The sequence below is a fragment of the Hesperophylax consimilis genome, chromosome 14 (genome assembly GCF_061612785.1).
Source record: "Hesperophylax consimilis isolate HC1 chromosome 14, BYU_Hcon_1.0, whole genome shotgun sequence".
NCBI lineage: Eukaryota > Metazoa > Arthropoda > Insecta > Trichoptera > Limnephilidae > Hesperophylax > Hesperophylax consimilis.
The window spans coordinates 28,125,399-28,141,409 of NC_142849.1; the positions used below are offsets into that span (position 1 = coordinate 28,125,399).

Sequence of the window (16,011 nt, forward strand, 5' to 3'; positions counted from 1 at the left end):
CAGTTCATACTTAAATAAATTCATTATCATTCAATACTTACCTGTATTATTTTAACATATTATGACTGGCAACACTTGAAAAAAGAATATGATATTCAAATTAATGTGAAGGAATTTTAAATGTCAGAAAACATTATTGTAATGCAAGAACATGGCATCGGGATTTGATAAGTTATCAACGGGTAGTAAGCAATCATTTGAAGACGCGATGTCAGATACTGGTACATTATATTTCTACAAATGTATTTATTTATAGTAATTATTAATGTATTTGAAGGGTTTTAACTGCTCTATTTAAAAATATAAAAATAACAAATAAGTAATTCAACAAGCTTATCAAATTTTTTTGTTTATTGACCAAAATTCAAATAATCCAACATACTTATTTTTCTCCCCAGGTTTTGGAAAGTTCAATAAAATAAGTGTGGCGTTCGTTGGGTTCATGCTTTTGGGCATGATTTCTGAAACGTTGGGTTTAAGTTATATAATTCCAGTTTGCCACTGTGATCTCAAAATGACACTGACAGTTAAAATATGGTTTCCTACTATTCCTTTTGTTGGTTTGTAATTTTTATAATGAATATTTTGAAATATCAATTTGGGAGGCGGGTTTGGGTACCGTCGCCCCGGCTTGCTATGTTTAATAATTTAGAAGGGGTGTCCGAGTTCATCAAGTGAGGTGTGTTCAGGATGCGCCTGCCCATCAGATGTGTGGCGTGCCAGATCGGGAGGGGCTGGTTTGGGGAGACCCTTTGACCTCTCCAACTTGTCTCTCGACCCATCGACTTGCGCCGCAGCGGCAGGGATATATTCATATGTCCGTCACTCCTGGACATACTGATCCCTAGATTCCTTTCCAACCCTCATACCCTTTACCTTCCCAGAATATCGTCTCCTTCCTTTCCTTAACTCTTTGCACGCGGCCGTATCAACTGTTGTTACGGCAAAAAGTCTATACTCACACGCGGCTGTATCAACAGTTGATACGGAAACTTTGAATGCCGACATTCCAGCGGTCTTTTGACATAAATTTATTTCCCGCTCGCTTGAACATTCGTAGAACTATCACGATGCTGACATCTACAAGAATTTCTCGAAAATAAAATTGTATTTCATTAAAAAACATCGATAATCAAGTGAGCCTCTTTGCGCCTTCAAGTGCCATAGTTTACAATTTTGTCAACGGATGGCGTTAGTTCAATTTTGTTATTATATTAAGTGACATAAAATTTAAGTGTCCAGTTTTAGAAAAAGTTTTCATAACAAAAAATGATAAGTGCTCATGGTGTCCCACTTGTGTCTATCAACGAGTGGCCTAAGTACACACACCCCGAATGAATGGCGGGACCACATTCAAAAGATACGGTACGTCTTTGTATGAAATTTTATGATTTTGTTTTTATAAACATCCAAGAGTGTTGACACACGAGGATTTGTTATCATATTGTGGAGAATAATCTGTTCTGTCTATATAGTCCAATAAATCATGCCAGAATGCTATAATTTGACATTTAATTACGTGCATAGGTATATTAAAATATGTACCGCGTACGGGTATAGATAAAACGGAGCAAATCAACGCGTTCAAAAGGTTAAAAAAGACCCTCCACATAGATCCCGAAAGATAATATAGGAACTAAGGGAAATTGTTTTCCTCAGGGCCTCCTGGAGTTAATGTAAAAAATATATTTTATATCATCAAATCATAATGATGCTGAAAACAGGTTATTTAAATTTGAGAGGCAGGTTTGCGCACCGTTTCCCCGGGAACCATTTATTGGAAAACCAACACCTCTGACATAGTGGTTGAAACCATGTGGTTCACTATGTTTGGTTACAGGGGTGCCCGGGTTCATGGAGTGAAGTTTTTTTAGGTATTGGCGGCGGTTGTTATGGTTGGCGGACCGGATCGGAAGATACTTGTTGAGGGAGACCTTTTGTCCTCTCATCGCCTTGTACCGCAGTGGGAAGATTAGATTCATACTTTCCCGCATTATCCTTTTCCTTCCCAGAATGTCGTATAAAAAAAGCCTATGCACAGCAATGTCATTCAGTTTTCGTAACGGTGTGTTTCCACAAAAAAAAAAACCTTTTCCTAAACATACAATTTTCATTAGGTTCAAAATATGAATATATTTAGGGCTATGTAGAATTGGCTATAACCTTTCTTTTTAAAGAGTAAAACATAAATAAGTTACCATAGTATTGAGACCCAAAAACCACCAATCATCTAATCAACTTCATGATCAAAAACACATTGTTTTATGGATTGCGTAGCAGGTTTCCACCTTTAAAATTATTTTGAACAAACTTTTACAGAAACCTGCTGTATAACAGGACTGCCTTTTTTGTATTATCCACAATCACAGTGAAAACTATTTTTCTTTTCAATTTTAATGATACTTGTACATTTTTTTCTCGCACTGCAGCGAGCAAGTTTTAACCCATCGTCCCACGGGTCGGTAAGCAATCGACATAAACCAAATGCTGTAAGACATTGTGCAGAAAAGTTTCACACTGAACTGCGCTGCAGACCGTTACCTTGCTATAGCAAACTAATGCGCAGGGTCTTGCAACATTCGGTTTATGTCGATTGCTTACCAACCCATGGGACGACGGGCTTAATTAACTTTAGATCCATTTTAAATGTTTCAGCAATAATTATTACGTCACACATGTGGGGTTACTTGGCTGATACAAAGGGAAGAAAAAAGACATTGATCTTCTCTATGGTTGTGGGTTCTGTCCTCTCCATCATTTCTAGTTTCTCCCCAAATCTTTACACCTTCGCTGTCTTGAGGTTTATCTGTGGATTATTGTGAGTTCATCTTCCTCTTACTCAAATACATTTAACCGGAGACGATCAATATCAATTTAAACAGTTTTATCAATCTACGTCTTTGATACGATGCTAATTGGTAATTGCTAATTGGGGCAATTGAACCGACTGAAAATTGAGACTTCCCATTGATGGGAATACGTTTGTATTTTGACTAAGCACATAGGCAGATAGACTACATACATAAGCGACATTGATGGGGCGTTTATATTTTGACTAAGCACATAGAGTCCATACATAAGCAACATTGATGGGGCGTTTATATTTTGACTCAGCACATAGAGTCCATACATAAGCGACATTGATGGGGCGTTTATATTTTGACTCAGCACATAGAGTCCATACATAAGTGACATTGATGCGATCATTTTGCTGTGCGATTGGCAATCTTTCGATTAATTGCTCTATCTATAGGACCCTTTGGAATTAGTTTTATCTCGAAACGAGAATCGTTTTAGTTATAATTGAAATATATTGCAATTATAAGATTGTCCAGAGTTATGGAAAGAAAAATCCAAGGCTTATCAATTTATTTGCACATTTTAGATTGTTTCTGCAGACGTCCACAAAGCAAGTGGGGCGAAAGTATTGATAGGTTGAATGATGTTCTGTCAATTGCACTTCAATGCATGTAGGCAATGACGTAAACATATTGACATTGATCGTCTCCATACTCCATTAAGGTGCTAGTGAAATTGTCTATTATTGCCTGTTGCCGAACAATTGTCTTGCCGGGGTCTAGTAGTCTAAAGACGGGTTGTTTCAGAGAATTTGAACAATTCTTCAAATTTCAAAGTTAATTTTCAAGTTCTGTGAAAGTTCATTTCAGGTTCTGTTATTATTTCAAGTAAATGGCCTATAATGATTTAATAACAGAACTTGAATAGGACTTCTACGGAACTCAGAAATGAACGTTGTAATTTGATGGATTGTTCAAATTCTATGAAACAACCCATCCTAATAGTCAAGAGTCGACCGTCATTATTGCTTCCAAACTAATCGGCACCTGGTTGGTCGATGGTGAGGGTTTAAGGAAGGGGTATTAGGAAAGAATTTTGCTGATCTTGAAGATGCCCTGATTGAGGGTCTTGAAGAGGAGCGGATGTTCCGCCGACGAGCTGATTTACACAAAAACTAGTCGAAGAAATGACCCGTTCGGTGAACAGTGGATCAATGCCGCTAGCTCCTTAGAGCAGGTTCAATGATATACCCGTAGATAGACTCAGCATGCTTACATTGCATCTGTGCTTTAGAGATGACAAACGTTCATAGCATACAGTATCACTGTTTTACATTTATCTTTCAGCATTTCTGGTCCTTCAGCACTAGGCTATGCATATTTAAGAGAACTGAACCCCATATCGCATAGAGACAAAATGATAACCCTCGGAAATGCATCAGTAATGTTGGGAACTGCCTTTGTTCCACGTATGTTTATTTTAATAATCGTTTGAGCTTGACAATCTTCTACCAAATTTAGAGTAGGTATTAAAACAATTACTCTTTATGAATTGTAGTGCTTTCCTGGACAGTCCTACCTTTCGACTTCAATGTTAATTTGTGGTTTGTAAATTACCGTCCCTGGAGGCTTTTAGTTTGCATTTTTGCTCTTCCCTATTTGGTTTGCGCCTTCGCTATCACCAAATTACCAGAGAGTCCCAAGTTTCTGTACGCACAAGGACAGATCCAAGAATCCCTGGAAGTTTTGCGATATATTTATTCTGTGAATACTGGAAAACATCCATCGGAATACCCAGTAAGTACGTATCTACAATTTTTCATTATTAATCTAGTTTAAATACTTGGTAAGTATATAGGAGTGATGAGTCAGTGGTAGACATACCTAATTCTCTAGAAATGATAAAACATCTGTACATTAAGGCGTTCTTTTATTGCCTGGTTGTGTTAGGTATATTATTATAGAGTGGATAAAGTTAGGTTAGGTGCGCTTCGATACACAGTTGCTTCATTATCAAGTGGGAATCAGATGGTTCACTTTCCGTTCATTTCTGTCTTTCTTTTTGCCTTTTTCACTCAAAGTGAAAAGTCTAAACACAAAATAAAACAAATTTCCTAATTATCAATATAATTCAGGATCTTCTTCCGCTAATTTTCTGAACAACGTATTTAAAGATCCCAACACAGTTCTCCTTAAAATCCATGGTCGCACTCACCACCGTCGACGTTTTCTTTCCTTCTTTAAAGTCAAATTCTTCGATCAAATGGTCACAAATCAAACCAATTCCAAGGCGCACGACTTCGTACAACGATATTATAGTGGAAAAGGACGGATGAATGTTCATTTCTATATCCTTCTTTACGTGTCAAGTGAAATAAAAATGAATGTTCACTTGAGTGAACATTCACCCGAGTGATCCGTCTGATACTGCCTTTAGGACGATCGCTTCATAAATAAACCAATCACGTGAGCTTCTAAGCTAGCAAATCATCTTTGAATATGGTTGTAATCAAAGATATTAGAAGAACGAGATGTGCTATGCGCAGTTCGTACTGAGTGGAATTGTTTTGCCGAGTGTCGCCGGTTTTGTTCACCAATACTACTGCACACCTTCGCTTGCGCTAAGGTATCCGCACTAATACATAGAACAGATTTCTGTGCGTACACGTCCCGATACCGTTCAAAGTACCCTAATTAGGTAGTACTCCGGCTACGGTCCGGCGGCCAACATAGCATATCTCGTTCTTCTAATATCTTTGGTTGTAATTATCCCAAATATTTTGCGGCATTATAAAGTGATTCAAACCAGGCTTGTGTATATTCGAGAGATGTATGATGATATAGATATAACAATCAGGTTGGAATTTTTTTTTCATAGTAGAAAATATACTAGATAATCAGCTACACCGTTAGTTAAGATTAACAGCACATTTATAATATATATATATATAGTACCTAAAATTTACTAGCTCCGTATGATTTAAAGGTAAAAGATCTGAAGCTGGAAGAAAATGACTACATGTTCAAGAGATCCTTCTTCAAGAATGTGTGGTACCAGACTGCACCAATATTTAGATCCAAACTAAGAATGTACACTTTCGCCACCTGTCTTATTCAATTTGGTATTTTTGCAACGTAAGTTATAATATAGAATATTTTATCTTCAAACATAATGATGTAATTTATAACACACTAAATAAATGTATAGTCAAGCTTTACTTTTTTAAAGTCAGCTTACCTACTTTTTAAATGAACATTTTTATTTCAAACCCAAAATATAAGTTTTTAATATATTTTTAGTGTAAATGGGTTTTACATTTGGTTTCCCACGATACTAAATGATGTTTTGGAACATAAAGATCAAGGGACGGATAAAGGGAAAAATCTTTGTGAAATGTTGGGTGATCTCACCGTCAAGAATCCTGTAAGTATTTCGGTACAGTAACATATTATTCAACACTAGATACTCTCTTAGGACGTGTTTTTTCGGAAAATTTGAATAATTCAAATTTCAAAGCTAATTTTCAAGTTCTGGGAAAGATTTTTCAAGTTTTGTTATTATTTCAGTTATGTCAAGCAACTAGCCTATAATGATATAATAACAGAACTTTCACAGAATCCAAAAATGAATGTTGAAATTTGATTTTCAAGTTCTGTGAAGGTTCTATTGAAGTTGTCATTATTTCAGTTTTGGGAAGCAACTGGCCAATGATGATATAATAATAGAACTTGAATCAGAACTCTATCACAGAACTTGTAACCCACCTGTAAACCACATTAAAATATTTATGTACAAGCTATTGAAAGATTACCAAATAAATTCTTACATTTTCTAAGTTTTAAAATGGGTATTCCAGCAATTTTATCGAACTACAACACTCTTTAAAATGATTATGAAAATGAATTTGAACAATCACAAGTTCTGTAAAAGATTTTTTCAATTTCTGTTATTATTTCAGTTCTGTCAAGCAACTAGCTTATAATGATATAATGACAGAACTTGAGTACGACTTTCACAGAACTCGAAAATTAACGTTGAAATTTTGATATCACTCGCAGAACTTAAAAATGAACTTTGAAATTTGATAAATTGTTCAAATTCTGTGAAACAACCCGTCCTTAGTTTCCTGTTCATCTTGTCCTTCCTCAACTTCATAAATAAACCACTCTCAACTTCATCTAAAAATTCCATGATTGGGGTTCTTCTGGATTGTTAGGCTTGTGTGTTAGTTACAAAAAAATAAATGGCTATGAGATGAGTAAGTACCTAACTAATAAATCATACAAATAATATGTTGTCATTGGCATTATACACATTATAAATTGTAAAACTCAAAGCAGACGAAAGACTCTGCGATATAGAATCTATGATAAGATGTAATTTTTAAGCAAATATGCAGACATTAGAGTAAACATTTGACTTAGTATGCAAAAATATTTTTAACCTTCTGTTTCTGTGTGAATTAATTTATTATTGTCAGGAAATAACCATGTCTTTTATCATAAGTCTTAATCTAACGCTAGCTTTTTTATAAATTATGCCAATATTTTCGACTTAATCTAAATATTGCAAATTATTATTATCAGTGGCGGCTCGTGACTTTTGGGTGTACTAGAGTGCTAATATTATAAAAAATGGCATTTCTGATGTTGTTATAGCTGAAAACGATTTTTTTTTTTTTTTTTTAAATCGATTTTTTGTATTAAGATTTTCAGGAAATTTCAGTATAGCCGTGCACTGCACGGAATTCCTGAAAATCTTCATACAAAAAATCAATTTTTCGAAAAAAAAAAAATCATTTTCAGCTTCAACAATATCAATTAAGCCATTTTTGTAATATTAGCACTCGTAACCCAAATGCCACGAGCCGCCACTGATTATTATTAACCATGTAGAGATAACCTTAAAAATTTAATCACGTAATATTGCAACATTCATACTTAGGTTCTAGCATTTCTTTGCATCTGAGTCTTACTCTCGAGGGCGACCACAACCTCCTTTACTGTAGTGCCAGCCGCACCAATTTATTCACGAACTCACACGTGGAGACAGCCATGTACATCCTAAATACTGTTGATCAAAAGATCGACATATTACATTGTTTAAACGGTACTATTATAACGACTTTGACCCTAAATCTGTAATGTTATGCATGTATAAATGAAAATATGCCATGTGAAGTGACACCTAGCTTCAAAACATCACACGTTAAAAGAATTAATAATTGCACAGACATTTTAAAGATCTAATGATAGTTCAAACGAACCAGAAAATATGGATCGATCTAAAGCTAGTAGAACTGTTAACAGGACACTGCCATCTCAGGAGACTCGTGCAGCTGTTAGGAATGCAGAATAACAATGCTATTGGAAATGTGAATAGGATGAAGAAACACCAATTCTTCTATGATGCAAATTCTTGGGGAGCCAAGTTGTGGAACCAGGATTGTCATACACCCAATGACAATCCTGGTACTGGGCTGCTAGCTACTTCCATGCTACTACATACTAGCAAAAGGAATATTGTAAAACAGTAACCAAATAAAACAAAACAGTGACCAAAAAGAACAGTAGGTTTGTTTATTAGTTTTTTCACTTTCCTTCAATGTTCTGTGTTGTTACTCTTCTGTTTTGTAGCTGTTCTGTTTTGTCACTGTTCTGCATTATCAGTCTCCAATTTTGTCACTTGTCTGTTTTGTCACTGTTCTGTTTTGTAACTGCCTTTATTTTATTACTTTTATTTTAGTTTATTTAGGAAACAGACAGTTGTACATGTGAATCAATTTTACATTTAAGTTGAATACAAGATAAACAAGTTAAGTACCATTTACAATCTTTTTTACGGTTACAGGTTAAGAAGAAAATATATATTTAAAGACATTGGTAAAAAAAATAATTAAAGAAATAAGCGAACAATAAAACATAATCGTTGTGATTAAGGTACATTGTAAGGTTAAATTGTTTTTAGGGTACACTGGAAAATATCTTAAAGAAGCCATATTGTCTTGTTTTGTCACTCATCTGTTTTGAAATTGTTCAGTTTTATCACTGTTCTGTTTTGTCACTGTTCTCTTTTGTTACTCTTCTGTTTTGTAACTGTTCTGTTTTGTTACTGTTTTGTTACTGTTCTGTATTATCAGTGTCGTATTTTGTCACTGTTCTGTTTTTATCTTTGTTATTTTTATCACTGTTCTGTTTTGTCACTGTCCTGTTTTGTCACTCCTCTGTTTTGACAAAATCCTGTTTTGCACTGTTCTTTTTTGTCATTGTTCTGTTTTATTAATGTTCTGTTTAGTCACTATCCTATTTTGTCACTGTTCTGTTTTATGTTGGAATCTTGTGAAACAAGGCAGATAGCATAATGCCCGAATCGTAAACTTTCTTTCAGAATTCAACGACCGCTTGCGATGATACTCTCAACAGTGGAACTTTCCCAATCTCGATTGCTTTATCTTGTTTTGGATCCACCGTCACGGTGATATCTGCATTTATGATCAACATTGTTGGGAAGAGGAATTTACTATTTGGATTCTGTGCCTTTACGGGGACTCTGTGCCTGATAATGCACTGGATCAGAGAGGTCTGGTCGGCCATCATTGTACTTGCAATGATACAATGCTGTGCCACGTGTTCAGGATTGATTAATGCTTTTATTATTGAGCTGTTTCCCACACATATCAGGTACCTACTTAACCCTTAAATGCATACTGTTGCAAAACTGCAACATACCGTTCAAACCACCTTTAACTCTTTGGTGTATACTTAATGCATGCCGTTTTAGAATTATCAAGTTCACGGTAAGTAATATATTTTATCGAGTGGCATCACCTTTTTTTTCAAAATTTTTTGTCAAATGTCACTTTTTCTTTAACAAAGTGAAGATTTTCGAAAATTGGTTGGAGGTTAGAATTACAGTTTTGTTTTGCTGTTATTATTTTGATTTTCTTAGGTAAGTAGATACAATAATACAATACTTATATGCAATAACTCGTATTTTTCCGGTACACTTATTAGTTTTGAGAATTTTTTTTAGGTTTTTTATTTTTTTTCATACGTAAATTGTTCATATTAATTTTTATTAAATACATGGTGTTGTAAACCTGCAACAATTTTTTTTAATCAAATATCATTAAAAAATTACAAAAAAATAAAATTCTTTATATTTCCTTGCAAATGCATGTAAATATCTACAAAATATTTTTTTCCCAGAAAAAATAATAAATCATGCATTTAAGGGTTAATATAAATATGATGAATGTTAAGATTAATTTATATTTCTATGCTGTCCGCAAATAGGTACTGCAGTAATGCATTTATATTGCAAAAGACTGTTTAGGAAATAATTAATTGGTATATATAAAATAGGATTTATTTTCCGCTGGTATACCAAATATCTAGAGCGGTGAAGTAACCAACTACAAAGTTAAGTATGTTGATGCCTGTATGTTTTTCAGAGCAATGGCTGTGTCTTTGACAATGATGATTGGTAGATTTGGATCCATGTTTGGAACAAACATAATAGGATATCTTATATACCACGAGTGTCCAGTCAGTTTCTTTCTGTTCTGTGGAATTTTGTACAGTAAGTTGATTTATTTATTATAAATATTATATGCAATTTTATAACCGTAAAAGAGGGTTACCAACCAAAAACATCTGAAAATAATATGCACACACGCTGTAACAGGATGTTCCTGACAGATAGAAATTTCTAAATTTTCTAGTAAAAAAGTTATTGCTTTGCGGTGAAATTATTGCTATCATACATCATATGCAGAGGCGGATTTGCCCTTAGGCCTATGTAGGCCCGGGCCTAGGGCGGCCAGATATTAGGGGCGGCAAATCGTGACAAAAAGTCACAGATGATAACAAGAAATTACTTCCTAAGTACCTAAATATTCTACGTACGAAATAGCGATATACAAGAGCGTATTCACACACAGCACACAGCGCGCCCCCACGCCTCCCACGCAAAATTAAAACGGTTTTGACCCTAGGAACTTACTGAAAAGTTTGGATACTCCTGGTCAATATGATGGGTACTGAGAAAGGGCCGGCTACACGGTCTGGGGCCTAGGGCGGCCAAGACTGCAAATCCGCCTCTGATCATATGTATAATTAATTTATTTATTCACTAGCTAACAATGCTGTGGGTTATCTTTAAGAGATAGACAAATGCTATGGCGAACATTTTTGTAGGCCATTTTTAAGACATAAAATTCCGTAGTACATTATTTTAATATATCTCAGAAGGTTTAGCTAGCGTTAGCAAAATTTTTTACGACTTGATTACATAACATTGACTTTTATCTACTTTATATAAATAAAGTATGCATGTATTATGTATATAAGCCTGCCGGAAGAAATCCTCTAAATGATATAGAAAACTATATCAAAATCCGCTGAGTAGTTTAGAAGAATTAAGCGCACAAACAGACAGACGCGGATAGCGACTTGGTTTTATACTATTTAGAGATTTACGCCCGTCGGGCCTTTACATAAAACAAATGTAAATTTATTATATTACTTGGTGCATGTAAATTAAAATAATATTTATGTACATTTCTAAAAAGAGTAAATTCGTCGGGTTAACATTAAAAACAGATTTCCGTTTATCGTTTTTTTATATATATTTTTTATTAAATGGTTTTCGGATATCGTTTTTTTTATTTTTTTTTTCGGTTTATGGAAATGTTTTTTTTTTAATAATATTTTTCCGGGACCTTCATTGTATTATAAATGCTTTTACATACTTTCCTAATGCTTTCAGGTCTAATTGCACTAGCTACGATATTACCTAAAACGGATAGCAAGAAAAAAAATAAACCTCCTCAACCGCCCCCTCCTCCGTAAAATGAAATGTATGAGACAAACATATATAATTTTTTTAAATAAATAATAACAAACAAAAGTCATTCTTTTATTTCCATCAAGGGGGAGTTCTAAAGTTTAGAGAATTTTCTGAATATTTACATATGTAGATATACAGAGCCGGCTCTATGCGGGCGCAATTGACTGGTTAATTAACTGGTTCTCATCATACCTAACTGATAGATCGAAAACGGTGAAAATTAACAACATAGCTGTAAGTAACCCTTTACCTATCCAATTCGGAGTCCCACAAGGAAGTGTCCTAGGCCCTATTCTGTTCCTCATTTATATAAATAAACTCTGTAACCTTCCCATAACCGGAAAACTAATATCTTTTGCAGATGACACTGTGCTTATATCCCGACACAAAAACTGGAAAGGAGCATTCGACATAGACCTTATAAAAAATGGTTAGATGATAATCTCCTTACACTTAATGCTGGAAAAACAAAATTCTTAACCTTCAGTCTGTCAGCTGCAACCCAACCTACCAACAACCAGAAGATAATAATTCACTCCTGTCTGAGAACTTGCTATTCCTGTAATTGCCCAGCTCTGGAACAAGTCGCTCACATAAGATACCTGGGGGTCATCATTGACCAACATCTTCGTTGGGATCACCACTTGGCCAGTCTAACCCCACGCATCCGCAAGCTCTCTTATGTTTTTAGAAATCTAAGAAATATCCTTACTACCTCAACTCTTAAAACTGTATACTACGCTCTCTGCCAATCCCTACTAGCTTACGGCATTATAATCTGGGGTGGTTGTGCACAATCTACCATTGAACCTCTTCTAAAAGCCCCAAAAATGGTAATACGTGTCATTAACAAGCGACCAACAAGATACCCCTCCACTCGACTCCTCGTAGAGTATAAGGTCTTAAATATACGACAACTCCACCTAAAATTTTCGCTAATACATTTCCTGTTCAAATATAAAAACAAAACTCTTTTACAGCACAACTACACCACCAGAACAATATCCAACGGTCACTACAAAGTACCTTCACTACATACCACGTTAGCTCAAAGACAATTTTTCTTCCTAGCTCCTAAAATCTTTAACCTTATCCCTGAAAACCTAAAAACCGCGAGTCAACCCCATTCCTTTAAAAAACAAATTACGAAATGGATCCTTACACACGGAATACATTACAATTACAGTACCCATTCATTCTACACTCTATCAATTTAATCACCTTTCAGACAAAAAATAACTTATTGTAACACATAATACATAATCATATAATACATAATAAAGATATAATACATAACATAACATAATCCTTATTCCCTAACTTAGCGGTATAGTATGTAAATAAATAATTAGCATGATATATTTACTAATAATTTGAGTAATTCTTATAATCTTATAATCTTCTTATAATTCTCTAACTTCTTCATTCTCTTCTTGCAACCCTAACTAGCTCTTCACAATTTTTTTTTTTTTCATATCATAGTAATGTATAGATTCTATTCAAACTGTAAAATTAACCCGCCATAACACAGGGTCATCCCTAGCATGGAGGGTGAAATATCACAAAAACTATATGTATCCTCTAAGTCTTGTATTAATAAAATAAATAAAAATAAATTGGAGCAGTCCGCTCCGGGCGTCGAATTGCCAAAGTGCCAAGGCGCCTATAATAACTAACACCTAACAGTCCCAACACATCACCAAAATACAAATCATCCATTTAATTTAATTTATTTATTTCTATTGTTTTTTTTAACCCTTCAGGCCTCGAAAGGACATTATTAGCCACAAGCATCATATTCCATTATAGCATCTGAAGGACAGATCTGACCGGGGAGTCAATACATTATTAAAGTATTTTTTATCTTTTTTCTATAATGCTTAGGTATGTGATATGTTCGTCATTGGAAAGATAAATAATTATTCTTCACAGTTTGTATGAAATATTCATGCATTATTACATTGATAAAATTTGAAAAAAAATGTCAAAGTTCATGATTACGAATTTCGGCATTTTTTCATTGAAAAGTTAAAAAAATATTTATATTTTTTATTGAATAAACGGTATAAAAAGTGAAGTGAGAGTTTTATTACTTATTATTTACACAAAAGGAACATGTTTTATAAATATCGAATTATTTGAAAATTATGGACGTTCAGAGTCAAAATGTCCTGGTAAGTTTTTTTGCTAACATTTTTATGTTTGATATTAAAAATGTATTATTTAGAAAGATAAATATTTCAAAGATAATTTTATTTAGTTTCTAAAATAGTATTTATTTTAACGAAAACTTCAAAAATAATTTTAGATACCTCGGAAGCATTCCGAAATTCCAAGAAAATTCACCATGTCGTTGGGACTTCTTAGTAAAAATATTTAAAAACCTGAAGGGTTAATAAACAGTTAACATAAGGTTTATTAACTCCTAGGAGAACCTATGCTGAGGTGTTCGCATGTATTGGGAAAATGTTATTATGCCGTCATAAGTAAAAACACATCAACGTCCTTGAGATACTCTAGGAGGATACTGTGGTTTCATCCATGGCGGCAGTAATGTATGCATAATAGGTTAATAGTTGTTATATCATAATGTTACATATTACATAGACATAGTTTTGTGAAAAGAAAAGCATAATATATGAAATGTACTTAAAGATGCAGTTAAGGGGAAAGAGAATAAATCAATAAGTGGAAGTATTTAAAATGCAGTGTATTTAAAACATAATAATAAAACAATAATCTATTTAGTAGAACTAAACACATAATATACTTGCTGATTAAAATGTGTTATGTTTGGTTTGGGGTGAGTTCAAGTGGTTCAGAGTAGGTACCTGACCGGCAATCAGAAGTGTTGAATTGTCATTTCGATGACTTAACCGGTCACCGTTTCTGAAATATTTATAGGAGGAAAAAATAATAGGCGTCACGGGACGCCTGGTAGATGTGAAACATTGAAATTGATTTTTATTGAAGGAAGTGAAAATTAAAAGCAAATAATAAGTCTGTATATTTGTATATCTGCCTTGCTATGTAGATTTCGGTGTTGGGAACTCTTGTAAAAAGTAAATGGTTCTTTATTATAATTGTGTTTATTTACGTTATAATTAATAAGTCTGGATTTACATTAGTAACCGTAATCTTAATCAACTGTGTCTTCTCAAAATCTATCGAGGTAAAATCTGGTGTCCCCCAAGGGTCCCACCTAGGTCCGCTAATGTTCAACATTTATATAAATGACATTGGATCATGTTTTCAAAATTCCAAATATGAACTTTATGCCGATGACGTGAAAATATTCAAAGTCATTCGTTCTCTTTCTGACTGCGAAGCGTTACAGAGTAACCTAGATAGGCTTTGCAAGTATTGCAGTTAACTGTCTAGATATAAACGTTTCTAAATGTCACACTATGACATTCACCACAAATAAACACGTAATTAAGTACTCATATTCACTCAACAATGAACCTGTCATCTCTAAAACGGAATGTAAAGACCTCGGCGTTTACCTTGATAGCAAACTTATATTTAATAAGCACATTGACTCAATCGTTAATAGGTCGTATAAAATGCTTGGTTTTGTGCTACGTGTAAGTAAAATATTCAGTAATCCGCGTACAATTGTAATGTTATATTTCGCATTAGTCAGAAGTACCTACACTGGAATATGCATCGCCTATTTGGAATCCACAATATAAACTTTAAATAGATAGTATAGAACGAATCCAAAACAAATTTAGAAAATATATTACCTACAGATTCGACAATAATTTTGAGTGTACATTTGAAACTTTGCAGCGAAGACGAGCAGTAGCTGACTCAATATTTATACACAGAATTTTAAACAATGAGATTGACTGTACTGAACTTCTGTCCCTTATTAACTTTAACATACATTTGAGACGTACACGACATACAGTGCTATTCCACACGCTAAATTATAAAACAAATGCAGCATCTAATTCAACAATTAACCGAGCTCTTCATACTCTAAATAATATTTGTCTTAACTCTAACATTGACATTTTTTCGGATTCACTGCCCAATTTCAAACGTGGCATCATGTTAATAATTTAAAGTATTCAATGCGCATACATACAGACACACACACACACCCTCTCACACATACATTACACACGTCACACACACACCTATAAACTACACAATTTACCTGGTAATTAAGGAATAAACATACCACTTAGCAGACATTACAAGGAAACATATCATAGGTACACAACATGAAGTATCTTATTCCTGTATATTGTTTCATCTCTGTAAATCATGTACTGTTTGTTTCTATAATATAAAAAAAAATAATTTTTTTGCTATACTGTTCATTACCCGAAGGTTGGTAATTCTCTGGTT

The 16,011-nt window shown here is 34.1% G+C and overlaps 1 protein-coding gene across 1 annotated transcript; it reads left to right on the forward strand.

The window, feature by feature from the left end:
* Positions 1–208: 208 nt before the first annotated feature.
* On the forward strand, positions 209–11,574 carry LOC149418159 (synaptic vesicle glycoprotein 2C-like). The gene is made up of 10 exons (XM_089639898.1): positions 209–221; positions 399–560; positions 2,656–2,818; positions 4,146–4,267; positions 4,357–4,595; positions 5,785–5,933; positions 6,099–6,222; positions 9,187–9,479; positions 10,253–10,346; positions 11,569–11,574. The coding sequence occupies exons 1-10, from the start codon at positions 209–211 to the stop codon at positions 11,572–11,574; spliced, it is 1,365 nt and encodes a 454-aa protein (XP_089496024.1).
* Positions 11,575–16,011: the final 4,437 nt, after the last annotated feature.